This window comes from Leucopleurus acutus (genome assembly GCF_964270905.1).
Source record: "Leucopleurus acutus genome assembly, chromosome: 9".
NCBI lineage: Eukaryota > Metazoa > Chordata > Mammalia > Artiodactyla > Delphinidae > Leucopleurus > Leucopleurus acutus.
Window position 1 is genome coordinate 33,120,845 of NC_139144.1, and position 23,641 is coordinate 33,144,485.

The window sequence follows — 23,641 nt, forward strand, 5'->3', positions numbered from 1 at the left end:
TTAAGTGCTCAATAAAAATTGGCTTTAGTTACTGCTAAAAATTGAGTCTTCCTCAAGGCTTAGAACTCCCCATTCCTTTTACTTTTCCCCATATCCTATCCCAGGAGATTTATCATTCCTTCAACTCAAATGTTGTCAAATCTCTAGTCCAATTCTTTATGCCAAGATTCAGTCTCATTTCTTAAACTGCCTGGATATCATTTACACTTGTACGCAACTTGTCACCTTTAACACAACGTGTCTAAAATCACAAGCATCTTTATCCAGGCTCATGTGCAGGCAGTGAATAGTCTCATGAGGAAGATGAGAATTCACAGAACACTACAGAATTTCAGCAGTGGTTGAGTTCTGTTCACACAGATGACTTCGCAAGGCCCAAGTCATCAGAGATTTTAAGGCAAAGGCAAAACCTAACAAGATAGAGATATAAGGGAGTAGGATGTCGGGAAATCAGATCCACAACAAAAAGAACAGAATGAAGGCCACTGTCTGATAAACAGAGAAAGGCATTGGGAGAAGAGAAAGCCTTTGAGGGGTCTATTACAGCAGCATAAAAGGATCTGCCTGGGGCTTCCCTGGTGGCGCAGTGGTTGAGAGTCCGCCTGCCGATGAAGGGGACACGGGTTCGTGCCCCGGTCCGGGAAGATCCCACATGCCGCAGAGCGGCTGGGCCCGTGAGCCATAGACGCTGAGCCTGCGCGTCCGGAGCCTGTGCTCCGCAACGGGAGAGGCCACACAGTGAGAGGCCCGCGTACCGCAAAAAAAAAAAAAAAAGGATCTGCTTGCTCAGAAAGTTTTTCAAACTGTCTAGTTAAATCCTATGTTTAGTGTAAAACTCTGAGGCTTTCGGGAGCCTTAGCAAATCTAAATCTCCTGAAGCAAGGAATACTTCCTGTCCAACAAGGAGGCTCTGATACCTAGCCTACCCCCACAGAGAGGTCATGAGGTTCTACCCAGGGAAGGGCAAGAAGAAAGGTCTGAGAGTGTCTGAGGCCCCAGTAGGCTGGCCCTCCCACCAGAAGCATCAGAGAGCTCATTTGCCCTCGGCTCCAGGACCAGCATCAAAACCTTTGCTATCTACTCCCCTCACCCAGGCAGCTTTCAGGACATTTGGAAGTCTGAATCTACAAACACATTTATGACAAGATACTGAGTGTTCTAGGGTAAAAATTACAACAGAGATAGCATGGAGCCTTGAAAAGACAGAGAAGGATATACAGGGGAGTGGCAATCAGGAATGGTGGCGAGAGAAGGGTATTAACTGTATTTTTTAATTTAATATTTGTTTTTAAATGGTTTCACTTGTCACATAGAACATGTCTATTTTGTGCATGAGAGAGGTACCATCTGACCAAACTTGGTTATCACCTCCTCTTGGAAGCCTGTCATGATTCCTAGACGGAGCCAGACACCCATCCTCTCCTTCCCAAGTAGTTTGTGTATCTCTGTATCATAGCACTAATCATATCCAACTGCATTTGTTGGCTCCCTTGTCCATTCCGCCCATTATGCTAAATTTCTTGGGGGATGGGAATGAATACTTAGGACACATACCATGGCTGGCTCACAGAATGCTTTAATACATATTCACTGGTGGACTGATCGAAGATAATAACCCCCTACTCAACACCCTGCCTCAGAGATTGGCAACCCTTTCCTGTAAAGGATCAGATGATATTTTAGGCTTTGCGGACCATATGGTCTCTGTCACAACAACTCTACTGCACCACTGTGTTGTGAAAGTAGCCACAGATGATACTCAAATGAATGGGCATGGCTGTGTTCCATTAAAACTTTAGGTATAGACACTGAAATTTCAACTTCATATCATTTTTATGTGTCACAAAAATATTCTTCTTTTAATTTTTCCCAGTGATTTAAAAACGTAAAAATCATTCTAAGCTCACAAGTGGCATAAAAAGAGGCAAGAGGCCAGATATTGCCCACGGGCCATAGTTTGAGGACCTTTGCCTTCCGCGATAGGCCTGCCTAGCAGTCCACAGTTCCTAAGGAAATGCTGCTGAAAGGGATAATTCACATCTGTAACAGGTACTGAGTGATTTGCAGTATGCCTTTCAAGAAATATGAAAACTGAGGTAGTATCACAGAGCTCTATAAAGATGAAATGAGATAAGGAACCATACCATCACTGCAGGTTATGAAGGTTCATTTGTGAGGAACATGGAACTATGAGTTTCCTGTTGATAATAATAACAATAATTAACATTGAGTACTTTTTTATGACTAAATTCTCTTCCATGAGCCTTCAATGAGGAATCCACTGAATTTTCACAACCATTCTATGAAGTAGGTTCTACTGTTATCCAACCTTTTTCTGAAGTTGAGAAATTAAAGTATGAAAAAATTCCCCAAACCTAACTAAAAAGTGGGGCAAAGGTGGGGTTTCAGTCGCAGGCAGTCCAACTCCAGAGCCTGCACTTTAACCATTGAATACAGTGCCTCTCAAGAAGGTGACAGAGACAGAGACAAAACTTCCAAATACTTCTCTAAATTTTCCCAAGATTGGAAGAGGGAGCTGAATGGGAAGGATTGGCAAGGAATGTAATGTCAACTACTCCCCCCATTGGAAACCCTATGATCCAGACATCTATGAAGATGCAGTCCAAACCACCAGCTTACGAGCTAATGCAGAGGCCTAGGAGGAGCTAGTCTCCACAGCTGGATCGTTTTGAGAACTGACATATGCTGTTGGGTAACTAAGACAGGTTACTGCCCATCTCACATGTCTAAAGGTGGACCAGGTAACAAACACCAAGACATAGTAATCGTCAGTACTTCTACTTAAAGAGATCAATTATTTTCTTATGAGAGTAAAGGCCAATTAACATCTGGGTGATGGAGATATAATGTATGTATATGTTAACACACTTGTTTTTTTTTTTTTAAAAAAGACTAGTCAGACATGCACCCCAATGTTCACAGCAGCATTATTTGCAACTGCCAAGATATGGAAGCAACCTAAGTGCCCACTGACAGATAAATAAAGAAGATGTGGTACATATATACAATAGAATACTACTCAGCCACAGAAAAGAACAAACTTTTGGCACTGGCAGCAACATGCATGGACTTGGAGGGCATTACGATAAGTGAAATCTCAGACAAAGAAAGACAAATATTGTATGATATTATCACTTATACGTGGAACCTAAAAAACACAACAGGGCTTTCCTTGGTGGCGCAGTGGTTAAGAATCCGCCTGCCGATGCAGGAGACACGGGTTCGAGCCCTAGTCTGGGAAGATCCCACGTGCCACAGAGTGACTAAGCCTGTACACCATGACTACTGAGCCCGCGCTCTAGAGCCCGCGAGCCGCAACTACTGAGCCCGCATGCTGCAACTAGGGAAGCCCGAGCACCTAGAGCCCATGTTCCACAACAAGAGAAGCCACCACAACGAGAAGCCCGCGCACTGCAATGAAGAGTAGCCCCCCCGCTAGCCACAACTAGAGAAAGCCCGCGCACAGCAACGAAGACCCAACACAGTCAAAAATAAATTAAATAAATAAATAAAACCACAACAAACTAGTAAATATAATAAAAGAGAAGCAGACTCACAGATACAGAGAACTAACTAGTGGTTACCAGTGTGTGTGGGAGCAATATAGGGGTGGAGGAGTGGGAGATACAAACTACTGGGTGTAAGACAGGGTCAGGGATGTATTGTACAACACGGGGAATATAGCCAGTACTTTGTAATAACTGGAAATAGAAAGTAACCATGAAACACTGTATAAAAAAAATTTTAGGGGCTTCCCTGGTGGCGCAGTGGTTGAGAGTCCGCCTGCCAATGCAGGGGACACGGGTTCGTACCCCGGTCCAGGAAGATCCCACATGCCGCGGAGCGGCTGGGCCCATGAGCCATGGCCGCTGAGCCTGTGCGTCCGGAGCCTGTGCTCCACGACAGGAGAGGCCACAACAGTGAGAGGCCCGCGTACCGCAAAAAAAAAAAAAAAAAAAAATTTAAATTAAAAAATAGAAAATAAATTTTGAAGAAGACCAATCCACATAGCACAAGTGAGTCTACTCTGGCCCATCCAAGTTCAGCTCTGCTAGCTTCAGGCAGCCATGTAATAGTCTACTCTTCCCAGACTGGGCCAATTTTCAACAGTTGTGTTAATAGCCCAATATTTCCTGATAAACACAGCTGAGTTCAGCAGCTGGCCCTCCATGGAATGCATGCAGGTGCACAGCATAATAAGTAGAACACCTCCCACAGTTAGATCAATGTGTGTGTCTGGATTTCACAAAAAGTGGGTAGGATAAGAATGGGCACAGATGTACATATAAAGTCAGCTGAGCTGCCACAGAGCCCTGAAAAGTAGTGAGAGAACCAACTCCAAAGAGTATTGCTAAATTATAGCATGCTGGGAACCAATGAACTCAGAGAGCACCAAGTGCTTCCTTTTGGTGAACGGTATGAAAGAAAGGTGCCAGTCCAAACATAGAACAACATCTTTTGCCAGGTCCCTTTGAATGCCATGAAGGGGCATGATAAATGCGTAAGAATTTTACAGAGCTCAAACATACTATAAAATTTTCTGGCCCAATTCATTACCTGTCTTCACAGAACTGAAGCAGTCCCGCCTCAGGGTAAACAATGTGCTCTTCAGAATCACAAAAAAGAGTTCCCCGGATCCACAGACAGGTATCAGAGGATCCATAAACACCCCCAGTTGGCATGCCTATTAACTGGCATGCATATATTCTGGGGGAAAGGATTCAGAGTGTTCATCAGAGACTTAATGCAAAAGCTACATCACTTTATTCTCCCGTGTGTTCTCAAACAGGCCTTATCAAGGTTTCTACCCCTGGACTGCACAACAGGCTGTAAGTCTTCGGGTATGCTTGACCAAAGGTGACCTGGGAGCTCACAGCTATCAACCAGTCCCTCCTCAATCAAGTTTGAGAGTGTGAAAGTGAGTGTGCGTGACACCCTAGTCCATTCACTTTCTCACTCTCCTAAGAAACTTGTTTTAATTTTTTCTTTTGGCCAGGCCACAAGGCTTATGGAATTTTAGTTCCCCAGCCAGGAATCAAACCCAGGCCCTCAGCAGTGAGAGCGCAGAGTCCTAACCACTGGACTGCCAGGGAATCCCCATAAACTTGTTTTCGATCTCCTTTCTTTTTCAGCCAAATGTCTTACTTTTTATTTGACTGAAAAAATTGAAGTTATCAGAAGAAAAGTTCCACAAATTCTCATGTCCTCCTCTACCCACCTTTGGGCATTGACACTCAAATACTCTCTCTTCCCACCCGTTATTGTGGGTGAACTATTTGTGCTCCTACCTCAAGCAAGTATTCCATCTTGAGCATAAGATTCCATCCTTTCTCAAGGATATCACTCAAATAAATTTCTTTCCTTTCTCGCAGAGCATCACTTTCTCCTCTCTTTTGGATCATTTCCATTAGCATACAAACAAGCTGTTATTTCTCTCATCCTAAAACACACACACACACACACACACACACACACACACAACTTCTCTTGTCCCCATTTCCCCATTTTCATGTTTCCAAGGAGTCTAACCTGGGACTTCCCCAGTGGCGCAGTGGGCAAGACTCCAAGCTCCCAAGGCAGGGGGCCTGGGTTCGATCCCTGGTCAGGGAACTAGATCCCACATGCATGCCGCAACTAAGAGTTCACATGCCACAACTAAGGAGCTTGTAAGCCACAACTAAGGAGTCCACAAACTACAACTAAGACCTGGTGCAACCAAATAAATAAATAAATGGTTTTTAAAAAAACAAAGAGCCTAACCTGTGGTAATGTCCAAAATTAAATTTCTGGTGTTTACTGCCAAAATACTCTCCCCTCCATCTTCCTCATCTCAACTGATGATAGCTGCATCCAGTTTATCCAGCTAAAAACTACTGAATCATCTTAAACTCCTGTCTCTTATACCCACGTCTAATATGTCAGAGAATCTCGCAACTGATTCCTAGTTATCATTCAAAGTCCAGATTAGGCTCCTATACCTCTTCCTGAAACTACCTGGGATATTTCTGACTTCACAGAGCTCTCTCTTTTTCTACATATCTCTACCAGCACTTCCACTGTATACTCTAATGCTTGTGAATATTATCTTCTGGGATTCATTACAAATATGAACTATAGCTCAGACCCCTCCACAGCACTGAACACACTAGTGCATATTTAGTAAGGGCTCCACAAACTTCATTCTGAGCGAATGATTTTTCTGCAAAGATTCCAACAAAATCAGTACAGCAAACAATACTTACTTCCATTAGTTAGTTGTGAAATAGTCAGGTTTCCTAAATTTCCTGCATTTGCAAAGCTATCCGTCATGTCTCCAAAAACCAGCATCGTGAGGGGCAGTCCGGCTCCGTGGATGATGGCGGCCACAGTCCCCAACACCATATACAACTTATCAAGCCAATTCGAATAGCGAAACTAAAAAATGAGAAAACACAGAGAAGAGGAACAATTAGCACAATTTCATGGATGATTAGCTCTACTTTCCAAATATATCTGAAATCTAAACAGTTCTCAGACTACTACTGCGACCACCTTGGTCTGATAACCTAATTAGAAATAGGCATTTGGGACTTCCCTGGTGGCACAGTGGTTAAGAATCCGCCTGCCAATGCAGGGGACACGGGTTCAAGCCCTGGTCCGGGAAGATCCCACATGCCACGGAGCGACTAAGCCTGTGCGCCACAACTACTGAGCCTGCGTGCCACAACTACTGAAGCCCACACGCCTAGAGCCCATGCTCTGCAACGAGAAGCCACTGCAATGAGAAGCCTATGCACTGCAACAAAGAGTAGCCCCCGCTCGCCGCAACTAGAGAAAAGCCCACGCACAGCAATGAAGACCCAACGCAGCCAAAAATAAATAAATAGATAAAAATAAATGTATTGAGGTAATTTAAAAAAAGAAAAGAAAAGAAATAGGCGTTTGTTTCTTTTTTTGAGTTCTGACCTTCTTCTTTATATTGGACTCAGTCTGTCTTCTTTTTTTAAATTGAAGTTTAGTTGATTTACAATATATTAGTTTCAGGTGTGCAACAGTGCTTCAACAATTTTATGGATTATACTCTATTTAAACTTACTATAAAATATTGGCTATATTCCCTGTGTTTGTACAATACATCCTTGTAGCTTACTTATTTTATACACAGTAGTTTGTACCTCTTTAATCCCCTACCCCTATCTCGTCCCTCCTACCTTCCCTCTCCCCACTGATAACACCAGTTTGATTTCTGTATCTGTGAGTCGGTTTCTGGTTTGTTATCTTTATTTGTTGTATTTTTTAGAGTCCACATGTAAGTGATAACATCCAGTATCTGTCTTTCTCAGGTCTGACTTATTTCACTAAGCATAATACACTCTAGATCCATCCATGTTGTTGCAAATGGCAGAATTTCATTCTTTTTTATGACTGAGTAGTATTCCACTGTGTGTGTGTGTGTGTGTGTGTGTGTGTGTGTGTACACCACATCTTTATCCATCCATCTGTTGACGGACACTTAGTTTGCTTCCATATCTTGGCAATTGTAAATAATGTTATTAAGAATACTGGGATGCATATATCTTTTCAAATTAGTGTTTTTCTTTTCTTTGGATCTATACCCAATAGTGGAATTACTGAATCATATAGTGGTTCTATTTGTAGTTTTTCGAGGAACCTCCATACTGTTTTCCTTAGTGGCTGCACCAATTTACAGCCATACCACCTTGAACATGCCAGATTTCATCTGCCTTCTTCTCTTACATATGCGGGTTTCATGAGAAGCATAGGACATTCTGGGAAATTACAAAAATCTATAATGACACGATAACAGAAAGGCAGCATTTGTGACTCTGATTTCCAAGAATGGAAGCGACTTTTCAGCTCAAGATTTTTCAACCCAGAAAAATCACCATTGAGGAAACATGTGTTGTGGCTTTAAAAAAGTGGCTTGGGTCAAAGATCTGCTGCCTAACAGCATTAGCACAAACGTGAAATGATGTTAATGTAATTAGGTCTCCATAGTAAGAAGGAAGAGGAAAGGAATGAGTTAGATGCATGCTTCCCAGAGACCAGTACAGATGTGCAAAATCTCTTTAACTGCAGGCAAATTGAAAGAAAGAAGAGAGGGAAGGAAGGGGGGGGGCGGGAAGAAGGAAGGAAGGAAAGAAAGATTTGTAATCAAATGAGCTTAAATTAATGACGTATTTTCCATAATCTAAAAACAACCTATTTACAAATTAAAACCTTTAAGGGAGAACACGTTTTGCCTTTTTTTCGTATTTCATTGAAACACAGGCTAAATTTTGCCACTATTTACTTTGTCTTAACTAAGCATTCATCCACCTAAGGAAAGAAAAAAAAGGAGTCAGAGGTGAGCAGAAACCATTTAGTATCTAGTATCTTCTATCAGAGACTATAAAATGGACAAAGTATCAAATTCCTCAGTAGAGGAAGAGAAGATGGTTGATACACAAGGATTTCCCCTCATCACCAACCCCAAGGACATTTTACCTCGAAAACGAACACTGGCTATTATAATAAAAGCAAGCAGGCCATGAATATAAATATTTACTAAATGCCTGCTCAATGACCGAAAAAAGCCAGAAATAAATACCAAAGTTACAACTCCTGCTTCCAGAGTGTTTAAAGGATGGAGGCAAAGCAAAAAAAGTATATGCAATATATATTCTGCATGCCTTGACAGCATGGTATATACACTGTAGGGCAGATACAAAACTGAGCGAATGGGTCGTTGCCTCCTTCGTGGAAAAGCTTCATAGAGGTGATGCTTCCTCCCAGCTTTAGCAGTTTAGCAAGGGCTTAAAAGCAAGGAGGAAGGCATTCCAACCAGAAAGGACGCTAAGTTGAGGCAAGCACGATCACAGTGTGCCCAGAGAAGACTGGGGTCTCCCAAGCTTGGGGTGCGAGGTATAGAAGCAGCAGGAAAAAGCTAACTGACCAAGAAGTACCCTTCACTGAGACAAGGCAAACCAGAATCGGCAAAGATATGGGGGAAGGGGACAGAGAAGGGGCAGAGAAATCTCATTTGGTCCTGTTTCATGCCCATCCAGGGCATACGAGGAGAAAATTCAGTTTGAGAAGTACTTTTGTGACACTAGCGTATGTAGCAGAAGTCATGGACGTGGACAAGATCATCTAGCAAGAAATAATGAGTGGGATTAAGAACAATTTGGAGGGGCTTCCCTGGTGGCGCAGTGGTTGAGAGTCCGCCTGCCGATGCAGGGCACACGGGTTCGTGCCCCGGTCCGGGAAGATCCCACATGCCGCGGAGCGGCTGGGCCCGTGAGCCATGGCCGCTGAGCCTGCGCGTCCGGAGCCTGTGCTCCGCAACGGGAGAGGCCACAATGGGGAGAGGCCCGCGTATCGCAAAAAAAAAAAAAAAAAAAAGATATTTATTAAGCACCAAATACGGATCAAGCTTGGTTCTAGGTACTGGCAACAAGTACCTAGTAAGACAAGCTAAGACAAGCTTTATGAGGACAGGTAGCTTGAGTAAGACAAGCTACCTGTCCTCATAAAACTTACATTACATTTTACTAGTATGCAAATAGTACAAGAGGGAATAGACACATTCAACATTCATTCAATATCTAAGTACCTATTAAAGTCCCAGGCACGGTTCTAGGCACTTGGAGCACAGCAAGGAAGGAATCACACAAAACCACCTGCCCTCATGGAGCTTAGATTCAGAAAGAAGACAAACATAAACAAGAAATCAGACAGTGGTTAAGTACTCAGAAGACATATCACACAGGGTGGTGTGCCACAGTGACAGGAAGCACCAGCGGGCTCAGGCTGGCTGGGCGGGGAAAGTCTCTATGAAAAGGCAACATCTGAGCTCAGTCCTCAGTGACAGGAAGGAAAAAGTCATGTGATAATCTGGGGACAGAGGTTCCAGGCAGAAAGAACAAATGCAAAGGTCCTGGGATGAATACAAGCTCAGAGTGTTTCAAGGACCAAACATAATTACCACTGTGGCAAGAAGAGGGTAAAGGAGATCTGCCTGCCGTGAAATCAGAGATGAGACAGAGGTCAGATTATGGAGCGTATGTTATAGCCAGAGGAGGAAGTTTGGTTTTACTGTCAACTTCCCATCTAAGCGTAAAGGAAAGGCATTCGAGGGTTTGAAGGATGGAACGGAGGTGATCTGATGTGGCTATTGTGGGTAGAATAAGTTTTAGAAGCGCAAACATGGAGGAGGGCAACTAGGAGGTAAGACAGTGGTTGAGAGAGTGAAGTCTTGACCAGGTATAGGAGGGCAGAAAAATGCTCCGGCTTCCAAGCATGTGCACGTCCTATCCCCAGGGACCTGTGAATATGTGTCCTCACGTGGCAAAAATGACTCTGCAGACATGAAGGATACTGAGATGAGCAAACTATCCTGGATTACCCAAGTGGGCCCAATGTCATCATAAGGGTCCTTATCAGAGGGAGCCAGGGGGATCAGAGTCAGTAGTAGGAGAAATGCTAAGCAAGAGGGTGGAGTGAAGCAAGGAAGGGGCCACGAGTCCAAGAAGGCACGAAGCCTGTAGAAGCTGAACAAGGAAGGAAACAGATTCTCTCTTAGAGCCTCCGGAAGAATCCAGCCCTGCTGGCACCTTGACGAGCCCAGTGAGACTTTGGGTCCCAGAACTATAAGACAACACATTTGTGTTGTTTTAAGCCACTAAGTTAGCGGTATTTTGTTCCGACAGCAATAGAAAATGAATACGCAATGTCAAAAAATGGATAATAAGGAACAATGGCCAAGCAAGAAGGATCATAAGCGGGGGTGGAAGACATCCATCTGAGTTTACAGCATTAGAGGTGGGAGTCCACCCGGATGACAAACCGAAGGTCTTTGTCCACAGTGTCATTTACTAAAGGAAGGAAGGGATGAAGGTTGTTGGAACTGAAGAGGTCAAAGAATGTGGAGCTTAGGAGGCATTAATAAGGTTACCAAAATAGAAGAATGATGAGAGCATAGGCGAACGAAGTAGAAGCAATCAAACGACAAGGTCCTCAATGGAGGAGCAAAAGTAACTAGAAATCAGTAGAGGGTATCACTGAAAATGGATAGAAGATATTATAATTGTCCAGAACCAAACTCAAACAGGGATGGAGTTTTGCATGAAAACAATTTGGAAGCGGTCACGTGAAACTAGAGAGCTGCCAACACTATCGCTGGCCCCTGGGATTAGGGGTTGAGAACTCTAAATTCACAGGCAAAGACGACAGAAGAAAAGAACCGAAGAACTGGGAGGAAAAGGAGCAGACTGTGGCATCACAGATGCAAACAAGAGGAATGAATACGGTACACAGGGTCAGGTGCTACTTAAAGGTCAGGACAGACTGTCCACTGCATTTGGTGAGTGTTGGAGAAGCCAAATTATAATACGTTAAGAAGTGATTTGGAAGTGAAACAGAGAGCAAAGGCAGCTCCTATTTGTGAAGCTAGAGGACATGGCTTTAAGGAGAGCATTAGTGACATTAAAGACAGGTGACCTGTAAATACCAATTGGAAAGACCCAGTTCAGAGGGAGAGACTGAGGATACAGAAGAGAAAGGATAGTAATAATAATAACGTAAGGTCCTTGAGAAGGCAGAGGATATAGAAGCCAAAATACAGTGTTCAAGTGGGTGATTAGATTTCAGAACCAAATGCTTCCTGTTACAATAGGAGGGAAGGAAGAAGCAACTGATCCAGGTACAGGTATGTTTGTTAGACTGGGAGAGAAGAGCTGAGGAACTTCTTTCAGGTGGCTTCCATTTGGTTTGTGAAATAAAAAAAGAGGTCATCCACCAAGAGTTGGGGTTAGGTGGGGAGAAGTGGGAAATCTGAACAGAGTTTTAACATACTCAGCGAGAAGAGAAGGAATAGGGTTTCCGTGTGGGATACAGCCTATTGTGAAATTTTTCTCCAGCACCAATCAGATGTCGGGGTTCAGGCACCAAGAAAGCAGATGGCTGATTTTGCCTGGGCTGGGCATGACAAGTGACAGGTGAAAGGAAGTTTATAGTTCGGGCAAGAGTATCACTAAAGTGATGACCATTGCTCTAAACTGATAAGAAAGGGAATGGGGGCTTCCCTGGTGGCGCAGTGGTTGAGAGTCCACCTGCCGATGCAGGGGACACGGGTTCGTACCCCGGTCCGGGAAGATCCCACGTGCCGCGGAGCGGCTGGGCCCGTGAGCCATGGCCGCTGAGCCTGCGCTCCGCAGCGGGAGAAGCCACAACAGTGAGGGGCCCGCGTACCAAAAAAAAAAAAAAAAAAAAGAAAAGAAAGGGAATGGAAACAGGAAGGGGCTGATTGGGAAACTGATGGGTCAGGGGACTCAAGGTCCAAGGAAAACAGTGAGCAGATTGAAGAGAGAGGAGATGGCTGGCTAATTCAGTCTGGCTGCTTCAAAATGGTACTTTGGAGGTAGAACAGTTTCAAGCAACAGCAAAATGCAGGATGTGAGAGGGTGGCTGGAATAAAGGGGAGGGAAAAATTACTGCCGCTGTGAAGGTCAAAGAGTGGTTATCCTTATAACACCATAGAAGTCACCCAAGATAGTAGGAGTATCAGGGGTGGAGAGGGAGACACTGAACAAGGTGGTAAAGTCTCCAGTGAAGAATGACTAAGTGGCCGGAAAACAACAGCATCAACAAAGAACCCTTCAATTCCAGGGAAATAAAATTTTAACCAACCATATACTATCATAAAGGATTAACGTTGTTAAAAGCTCTGGACGTAGCGTAAGCAGATCTTGGCAAAACTCTGGGCCTTTCCCCTTACTAGCTATGTGACTGTGTGACTGAATACATCGCTTAAACCTCTCTTGAGTCTGTTTCATCATCTGGACCATCAGAATAACACAAGTTCCTACATCACAGGGTCACTGTGAGGATGAAGTTAAATAATACACATGGGTGCTTAACAGATGCCTGGCACAGAGGAAGCACTTAACATTGCCACCTATTCTCTATTTAGAAAAAAAATTAATGTTTCAATAAGATACATAAAGTAGAAAGATCAGAGCTGAATCTGCAGCAAGGGTGTTTAACCTTTAAGGAGCACTTTGTGTAAGAAGTGTAGCCCAACTTGTATCGCTCCCGCCCCAATTTCCAGTTGTCTCGTTTCCTCACTTGTTTTAGATTTTATTTTGTATTTCTGTAAATGTTGAAACAAAGCCTGACAGAAATAAAATAAAGGCCAGTAGAAAAATCTGAATCTATTCCTTACCTCTTTTTCATCATTTTCTCAAGACTGCCAAAAAGTCTTCTACTAGAAAAAAGTTAACAGGGATGGTGTACAGAAAACAGTGAACGCTGCAAGCCTGAGACTGCATTCAAGGTTAGCCCTTGGCTGGCATCTAGAATTTGGATTTTGGGGAGAGTAACCATCACCCTAACTGACAAAAGTGGCCAAACTATTTGTACAAACAATGTGCTTTATGCTGAAGGTCTGCCTTCCTTCTGTGGGTCTGGAATTTTGGTACACGCTGCGCCTACGTGATCAGCCCCCAGTCAAAAACCCTTGGGCACTGAGTCTCTAATGAGCTTCCCTGACAGATAGCATTTCACACGTGTTGTCACAGCTCATTGCTGGGGGAACAAAGTTGACTCCATTGGGACAAGACATTGGGGGCTTCTCTTGGACCTCTCCCTCTTTCCTTTGCCCATTGCCGATTTGGCTGTAAATCTTAGCCACGAGTATGGCAATATGCCGAGTCCTGTGAGTCCTCCAAGTGAATCATCAAACCTGGGGTTCTTGGAAACCCCCAACACATATCAGTTTTTGTCTTAGCTGGAAATTTTTATGCATCAGCAATGCCAACAGCATCAGCGTTTTACTGTTAAATGTTCTTAATATGTCCCTGTCTATATACGTTTTATACACAAGTTCACAGTTAACTATGTCAGCTCTTCAAGAAAAAGGCATGAGAAAGCGCCACTTAAAATAGTACAGCTTTTCCTCAGAAGACTTAGAACATATTCCTTCTATGCCATCCTGAGCGCTGTGATTTACAACATGAATTTCCTAGGTCTGAATCTTGGCCCTGCTGAGGATTCCTGGGCAAGTTAGTAAGTCTCACCTCCCTTTCTCTATCTGTAAAATTAGAATAATAATAGTATCTATCTTCAAGGGAGTTGTAAAGATTAAATGCGTTCATACAGGAAGTACTTAGTGCAACACATGGCATAAAGAGCTGTATTTATGTTATAATTATTAGCCTTCAAACTCCAGATGTTTATTCTTTTGTGCACTCAATTGTATTGATAGTATTACTACTATATATTAGGTCTGTTAAGTTTTCTAAAACATAAGACTGATTTTTTCGATTTAAGTTACTTGTAAAACAAAATTACAAAAGACAGAAATATTTTGGTCTCCAAAGGATAGAACGGAAATTAAGTCTTGGCAATAAACCCTATTTTAACATCAAAGCTTCTTTTAGTACAAGAATATAAGAATGAACTCTAAAACAAATAAAAACTGTCACTTGATTATTCAAGTAGTCCTTCTGAGAGTGACCCAAGTGCATAGCCTCATTTCCCCAAAATTCCAAAGAGAGTGGAAACAGACTCAAAGGTGGAACTTCAGCAAGAGCAACTGCAGTGCAGGAAGATAAAGTTCTTATAAGATAACCAGAGTGCTCGGTGTAAAAGGCAACACTTTTTTCCTGCCTATAAGCATTTTCTTGTTCAATTTACTAATATTCATTTTACAAGATGGACTACACACACACACACACACACACACACACACACACATTTTAAAATTGTCTGGTGTGTTACGCCTGAATTATAAAGTGTGCACTACAAGACTTAATTGGTTCAGCAGTCTTCCAGGTTCTACTTGCACAGTTCACCTAAATCTGCATTCTCAGGGGAAAAAAAAAAAAAAGGATCCAGGTAGAGAGAGACCATCAACCAGCCTGTCTCAATCCAAATCTGATTAAAGAAAAGCTTCTAAGCAGCTACCGTGAAAGCAGAAAATAAGATAAAGAATTAATTATATTCCATGAAACCAGAAAATAAGATAAAGAATTAATTATATTAAGGTTTTCAAATTCCAGATTTTCAGTTATTCAGCACAGAAGAATAATGCCATGTACTAAGTCATAGTAAGAAATAACCCATTGCTAACTTCTATTATATGAGTGTCTGGGACTTTGACCGCAAACCTGCCAGGATTACGGCCCTTGTCGACAGGGCACCCCGTTTTTTCTTTGATCCACACTTCACGTGGCTGGTTTCCTCTATCTAGATGGCTGAGACCATCACTGGGAGAAGTGCTTGCATAGGTAACATATCACTGGCGACATAACTAACTAGGAGAATACTGAAATCCAGGCTAGGAAGGGTGAGTCTGCAGGCTCATTGTACACAGCAAGTTATGACTGGCATTCCCCTGAAAACAAACTAAATTAAACGAATTCATTTTACCTCTCCATTAACAAATACAAACAAATTTCTCTCCAAGAAAGTATTATACCAGATGAAATACCTCATTTCTAGATCAGGAGAAGTCAAATTTCCAAAGCACTTTGAATAGTGAATACATTCAAACTCACCACTGCAAAAGTACTGACAGTTGGTTTCTTTTCTTTCTTCTCATCTTTTTTACTGAAAAACCTAGCAATAGAATTACATAAAACTTTAAAAACTATATAAATCTTTAATTACCCAATTAACATAGAGCTTATATTTAATAACAAATAGGACAAAGAAACATGTCTACAATGTTATTAAAAAAAACAGGTTATATAATACGATCCCATTTATGAAGTTTAAGTATGTTTACATATACCTTAGAAATCTATACATGCGGTTATCACTGGGTGTTGAGATTTCTACCAAAATATTTTCTTCCTTGTGCCTTTGGTATTTCCTAATTTTCTATGGTGAATACACAGAGACACAAGACTTTTGCAATGAGAAAAAATAATACTAAAAAAGGAGAGCTTCCTGTTTTTCTTCTAATTAGAAAATCATTCATGCTCTCCAGACTTAATCCCCTTAATTATCACCTGAGTAATTCTAGCAGCAGAGAGCTAGTCTATCTACCTGGATATTACCCTTAATCATTCCCTTTACCTAGTGGAGAGGAGTGGCAAAGAGATGCAGGGCATAAATTACCCTGAGAAAGGTAATTAAATCACTTTCCTTGAGTAAATCTAATTCTGAAAAGATGTCTGGAGCCCTAAATGGACCATTAAGGCAATAAACGCAACCTAGAAAACCTGCCACCAAAAAAGATGGTTTGTAAACTGCACAAAAGCGGTCCTCAGGCAGAGACAGGAAGGTCAAGTATTTTGAGCGCAGATTCAAAACTCTGTAACTAGTTTTCTATTCTATGGAACTGCCACCTAGCATGTGAAGGCAAACCAACCAAAACTAGCCTCCGCATCTACATTTTCGTATTTATAAAAGAAAGACTATTTCAGGCAAGAATTACATTATTTTTACACAGCTTTTCCAGTTCAAAAAGTAAATGCATCTTTGTTCTTTACGCTAAGCAAAGAGTTGAAGTAACTTCTAAAGAAAAAAAAAAAATCCAGCGTCTACCCCATATTTGGCTTTGGAGTGAGGTTCGAGGGACATAAAAACACACAAAATACACAAACATAACTCTTCAGATTTGATTCCACCCTATTCCCAGTAAAGGCGTGGTTTCAGTATCCCTGGAATCAGGATGAGAGGAAAAAAAATAGTCATACATAATTGAGTTTTAGCTCTAAGCTTTTTATTTATTTTTTCATTCTCTAAAACTGCAGCTACTCTGAAGAATTTATAATGTTCCAGACACTGGCTAAGTAAACACTTCCCATACAGGAGCTAATTTAATCTTAATCTCTGTGAGGCAGGCACATTTTTGTCCTTCCTTTAAAGACAAGAGAACTGCAGGTGAGAAGAGTTAACTAATTTGTCCAAGGTCACACAGCTAGAACAAGGCCAAGATTGAAACTGCAAAGTCTAACTCCCAAACACCAGGCTATCTAGTGCAACCTCAGAATTCTGAGACGCTGCATTGCAAGGAAATGGACATATAAACTGACTCTCACCCCTCCTAGAAAACTCATTTATCCCCATCCGCTCCAACACAGTGCTGACAAATGGCAAAAGTCGCTTATCAAGCCTCATTTTAATAAAGAATCTTAACAAATACAAATATGCCAAATGGTACTACTACCCAAGCATTATACCTATTAGCAAAGCCACGTGCTTCTTTATAATTTCAAATATAGTTTAAAAAAAAACTCACAGAAAAAGAAATAAGATTTATGGTTATTAGAGGGGGGAGAGGGGATGAGAGGCAGCTGGTCCAAAGGTACAAACTTCCAGTCATAAAATAAAGAAGTACTGGAGATGTGATGTACAAGAAGATGATTACAGTTAACACTGCTGTATGATATATATATACACATATATATATAAGTTGAGTAGATCCTAAACGTTCTCATCACAATAAGAAAAAATTTTTCTTTTATCTATATGAGATGATGGACGTTAGCAAAACTTGTTGTGGTAATATTTCACTATATTTATAAGCCAAACCATACGCTGTACACTTTAAACTTACATGGTGTTGTAGGTCAATTATATCTCAATAAAACTGCTCTAAACTCAATAGACTATATATATATCTAAATATATAGTTTTATTAAGAACAGATTAAAATCAGTAATGGTGAGCACAATTTAATAAGAGCTACTTAACCAAAAAAAACAATTTCTAGGGCTTCCCTGGTGGCGCAGGGGTTGAGAGTCCGCCTGCCGATGCAGGGGACACGGGTTCGTGCCCTGCTCCGGGAGGATCCCACATGCCGTGGAGCGGCTGGGCCCGTGAGCCATGGCCGCTGAGCCTGCGCGTCCGGAGCCTGTGCTCCGCACCGGGAGAGGCCACAACAGTGAGAGGCCTGCGTACCGCAAAAAAGAAAAAAAAAAATTTCTAGTTTGAAAAAAAAAGTCTATAGGCCATGATAAGAATCAGCAATAAAATGAAGGTATGTGCAGGCTCAAACGAATCTTTTTTCTGTTTTTCAAAATATGGACTCTATTTTATTTTTTGAAGAATATAAGTAAATGTCCCACAAATATTTATTGAACATCTTTTTCAAAAGTGGAGGTATAACTGACATACAACATTGTATTAGTTTCAGGTGCACAAATTGTCTGGTGTGTTACGCCTGAATTATAAAGTGTGCACTGCAAGACTTAACTGGTTCAGCAGTCTTCCAGGTTCTACTTGCACAGTTCACCTAAATCTGTATGATCTGTAACAAATCTGAATGATTTGATATTTGCATATATTGTGAAATGATCGCCACAGTTAAGTCTCGTTAACATCTGTCATCATACAGAGTCATAGAATATTTTTCCTTGTGATGAGAACTTTTAAGATCTTCTCTCTTAGCAACTTTCAAATATGCAATATAGTATTATTAACTATAGTTGCCACGCTGTACATTACGTCCCCATGACTTATATTATAACTGGAAACTTGTACCTTTTGACTCCCTTCACCCATTTTGCCCCCCTTTCCTCCACCTCTGGAAACCACCAACCTGTCAAATGTCTTTATCATTTCCTTCCACATACCCTTAATACTTCTTACTCCAATACCCCTAAGTGTTTGTGTCAAAAATACGTAGTTGTTTAAGGTACCAAGTTTAAAAGTCAAAAACAAAACAGGAAATATCTACCTTCCACTCTTTGTAATCTATTTTCTTTTTGTTTATTTGGGAGTTTTTTATTATGCAAGTTTTCAAATAAACAAAAAAATCTAAAGAACAGTAATAAGACTACCCATAAAAAATTCACCTAGATTCAACAACTGTGAACATTTTGACCATATTTTCTTTATCTGCATAACAAAATATATATTATAACTGTTAAAATTTTGCTGAACTATTTGAAAGTAAGCTGCAAACATCATGGCACGTCATACATTTTCCTACCATTATCACATATAATAAAATTAACAGCAATTTGATACCATCTCATATCCAATCCACATTGAAAATTTCCAAGAATGTTTTCTATAGGTTTTTCCTTTTTTGGAACTGATGTAATAAAGGCTCACACATCACATTTGGTGGTATTGTCTCTTTAGTCTCTCTTTTAAATCTAGAAGTCCTCCTCCCCACCTACCCCCGCCAAACATTGACTTTTTATAGGAACAAAAACAGATGTCTTATAAAATGTCCCACATCTTGGATATGGCTGTTTCAGACTTAGTCCAAACTGAGACGTGCAGTAAGTATGAAATACCCAGATTTGAGGACTTAGTATGACAAAGAGAATGTAAACCCTCTTGTTAATAATTCTGTTTACATGTATAAATGATAATATTTTGTATATACTTGGATCCCTAAAATACATTTTCAAAGTTAATTTCACCTGTTTCTTTTTACTTTTTAAATGTTGCTATTAGAAACTTAATAATTACAAATGTGGTTCACATTATATTTCTATTGGACAGCATTAGTCTGGAAGCTTGATTGGATTCACTGAATGATTTGCAAACCTACTTCGTGGTGGTGCCGTGTCACTAAAGTCTGTTCCACCATGAGCCAGGCCAGGTCTGATCATTTGGTTAAGGTTCCTAACTGCAAAATCTCTCCACTGGAAAACCACACTTTCCTTTTTCCAATTAAGAATTGTGGCTAATTCTTAGATTCAGCCTTTCTCTGAGTGCTTTAGGATCCATTAACAATCCTTGCCCGAATCAACTATAACAATGCAGGTTTCAATATGATAGCTGGCATTTTTCTGTAAAGAAGTTTCTCTCTCTCTCTCTCTCTCTCTCTACTTGTCTCACCCTTAGTTTTCCTCCTCCTCTCATAATTTTATTAAGAATTCATTTATTCAGTATTTCACAGTCGAGTACAGTCATTATTCTTTTTGACGCTCAAACTGTCCCAGATTCGGCTAGTGGAAGCCCCTTCAAGCCAGCACCTGTGTCCTTTTTGACAACCGCCCTGAACTCCACTAACTGTTTTCAGGTACTACAAAGCTACTCCAGGCTCAGACTCAATTGGTATTAGCCCTTTCTCTATGGGGCGCAGATTCTTTTTGTAATGAACGATATTGAGAAACCAAGATCTGACACTAAGTGTGCAATTTGCCACTATTCCTTTCAGTGGACAGAAACTGAACTATTTAAAAAAATGATGAAATCACACTGAAGTTTCTAATTCAAATTTAACATTGTTTTTAAAAAGCTTATTTAATGACCACATTTGTATTCCTTTTCTTTTACACTGAAAAGCTTGGTTTCTAGTAATATTAATATATTTACTAAATTGTTTTATTTTACAATTTATTACTAACAAAAAGCTTATTGAGCAAAATTTTAAATTTCATGTACAGACACTGCACTGTGATCAAAATTCACTTAAGATAGTTATCTTCCCTATGTGGTTACAGTACCAACTCTATATATAATCAGGATAATTTCACACCATTCTAGTAACTTCTTTGGTAGTACACTCCTCTCAATTTCTTCTACAAGGGTCAGCTATTCATTGCCTTAAAATTAAAAAAATGCTTAAATGCAGTTGTGGCCTTCTGTCCCATCTGCCATGCCACACACATGCAATGTTTATGTGACTGTTTTACCAGAAGGAACGAAGGACCACAAAGCAGAACACAAGAAGCACATGGTTCAGGCTCGTCGGCGACCAACATCACTTGTAAAGCAGGTTATAAAACACCGAAAAGAAAATGAGCACTGGCCTGTATGGGACCAGAAAGCTGAGGTAGAAGCTCACCATGCAAACGCTGTGCCCAACTCAGCCAGCGAACTTTTGCAGCTGCTTACGTTTAAGATAAACATCAGCAGCAGCAGCAGCAGCTGATCATTTATTTCAGTGCTGAAGGCTAGAAACAAATTTCCCAAATCTCTCAAGCCATGTAAAGTTTGAAAATGAAACAGACTACCTTTTCTTGTCCTTTTTCAAGAAGTTCTCCCCCCCTGCACTTCCACTGCGGCCTTCTTCAAGATCCATCGCGACCTGAGGAGAAACCACAACGGATTAGCCAAACGCAAGATCCGCGGAAGGCAGAGGTGAGGCTGAACTTGAGCCCCGCGCGAGGAACCGAAGGGCGGAGCGCTCGCCCTGATGCTCCAGCCGCTCGCAGGCGCGATGGTCCCCGCAGAACTTGCCTCCGCGCCCAGCATCCAGCCTCCGCAGGCGAGCAGAGTTGCAGGGGTGCGGCGCGGCCCGGACTTCGCCCGCCTCCACTGCGGCTCTGCCTCCCGGTGGTTCGCCTCGCCGTCCACCAGCCCGCAGGCTCGGAGCCCGGCTTCCGACACCGCGCTGTCTCTGCGGGCTCTGGGCAGCAAACTCCAGGACGCGTGGCTAGCACCGAAAACTAGGGGCTGGGGTGCCCCAGGAGCTCCCCGACTGAGAATAAGTCTCACCTCACTTGGTCCCCTTGGACTTGCCAAGTGGAATCTCCCCCTCCCTCTCCTCCGAAGCCCTCTTCCCACAGGGACCAAGCTCAAGAAATTGGAGAGCGCACCCTTCCCGCGAACCGTCTCCCTCTAGTCCCCAGCCTCGCGCTTCCCTACCTCGGGCTTTCTCTTGGAACGTCCACTAAGACGTGAATCTTGGAAGAAGAGACTCAGACTCCAGCGGAAAGTCGCGACGGCGGATGCGAGCAACGGCCGCCGCCGCCGAGCCTAAAGCAGCCGCCACGCGAATGCGCACGGGCTTCCCGTGGCTAAGGGAGCGAGGAGGGAGCGCGCAGACCACACCCTAGTGCTCCGCTCCCCAGCCAATCAGCCGGACCCGCTCGGGACCGCTCGATTGAACGCAGATTGCTCGGCAAGTTACGAAACTGGTTGGAATTGCTAGAGGAATGTCCTCGCTTCTGTTGCCCCTCAGCAAAAGGACGAGTAGAGGAACGCTTATCAGCTGACTCATCAAGGACTTGCACATTCATAGGGTCCTGTCTGTACAATTCCAAACAAGTCTTCATATCCACCGAAGTATGTGTAGATAGATAGATATAAATGTGAATATACAATTCGCTCCTGGTGGCTCGAGTAGATACTACTGCCCATTCTGTAGTTAAAACGAGTTAAAATTCCCTTCCAAGCAGCACCTTTAAAAAGGCCAGGTGAAATTTTTCTGCAGGTCTTTCTTCAGTATGTTAGACAGTTTCTAAGGTGTATCTGTTCATGTTTTATTTGAAGAGAAATAGAAAGAAGTAGGAAGACTTTTTTAAAAAATCATATAAGTCGAAACGGACATTTCAGGGTGGAAATGTAATTAAAAGAATGTAATCTTTTCGGATTGTAGCCATCAGGGGAATGCCCATGTTTTTCTCAAGGCGTTTTAAAACTCTTATATTTTAATTCGGATTCTTAAAGTTTCGTGTATTTTAGCATATTACGTTAGTGGTAATTTAATTCCATATTTACTGTTACCATTTACAGTTTTTTTCTGGTCCTCTCTTTTCCTCAAGTTGTTGAAAAGTGCAATCTTCACAATTCAAATTCATAAAGCAGCGTTAACTCACATCGGAGCTTTACATACTTATCAACCCAGGGGAAATGGATGTTGTAACTTTTTGTCTGCGGTCTCCAAGTTACAGGAGTTACTCTCAGCTCGCTGCAAAAGTGTAAAAGATGAAAATCCCTTTATTTTTTACTGCATAGTGTATTTTCCGCACTTTAAGTAACTCATACTTCAAAGCCATAATTTTCTTTCCATCCTTTATTCTAGATTTTCCTTGCCTTGATTTTTTTTTCTTAGCCATGCGATAAGGTTTCTTTCTTTACCAACTGTTAATTAGACCCTCTAACAAGCCACTCATTTTCTCTGTGTTCTAATTGTATATGTATGTGTACAGCATTGGCCCAACTATTTAAAGGTGTAACACTAACCCTGTGTTCCACCTGGGGCAAATGTATGAAGAGTTCCTCTTTCTCCCACGTGTTTTTAATCTGATTCATGCCTCTGCTCTTTGTTTCCAGTTCTGTTTTACCTTGTCCCACCTTTAGTTTATGTGATCTTGTTATATATTTTGTACCCTTGAAAATAAATGCCCCCTAAATCCTCCCTAAAACAATGCAGGATTTTTTTTTAATTCAAGTATAGTTGATTTACAATGTTGTGTTAGTTTCAGGTGTACAGTAAAGTGATTCCGTTACAGTTACATATATATATTCTTTTTCAGATTCTTTTCCATTATAGGTTATTACAAGATGTAGAATATACCTCCCTGTGCTATACAGTAGGTCTTCATTGTTTAGTTTATATATAACAGTGTGTATGTTAATCCCAAACTCCTAGTTTATCTCTCCCCCCTTCCCCCTTGGTAAGTATAAGTTTGTTTTCTATGTCTGTGAGTCTATTTCTGTTTTGTAAATAAGTTCACTTGTATCATTTTTTTAGACTCTACATAAAAGTGATATGACATTTGTCTTTGTCTGACTTACTTCACTTAGTATGATAATCTCTAGGTCCATCCATGTTGCTGCAAATGGCATTATTTCATTGTTTTTTTTATGGCTAACAGGATTTTTTTTAAGTATTACATATATTATGCGACTGCACTATTTCTACAGGCTTGAGCTTCAAGTGAAAATCTCTATCAAGGACATACATAGTTTAAGGATCATAATAGCCCAGAGAATTTTT

The 23,641-nt window shown here is 41.5% G+C and overlaps 1 protein-coding gene across 2 annotated transcripts in view; it reads right to left on the bottom strand.

Moving 5' to 3' along the window:
- ABCB1 (ATP binding cassette subfamily B member 1) overlaps positions 1 to 23,641 on the bottom strand; it is a 128,851-nt gene that overhangs the window by 80,794 nt on the left and 24,416 nt on the right. The window contains exons 1-4 of one of the 2 annotated variants that reach the window (XM_082846348.1): positions 21,565 to 21,679; positions 20,931 to 21,004; positions 15,561 to 15,621; positions 6,264 to 6,435 (exon numbers count right to left, since the gene is read on the bottom strand). In XM_082846348.1, the coding sequence (XP_082702474.1) occupies positions 6,264 to 6,435; positions 15,561 to 15,621; positions 20,931 to 20,998 (301 nt within the window). In that variant the 5' untranslated portion in view covers positions 20,999 to 21,004; positions 21,565 to 21,679. Of the gene's footprint in view, positions 1 to 6,263; positions 6,436 to 15,560; positions 15,622 to 20,930; positions 21,005 to 21,564; positions 21,680 to 23,641 lie in introns of those variants that run through there. The other variant, XM_082846349.1, reaches the window with a different exon arrangement.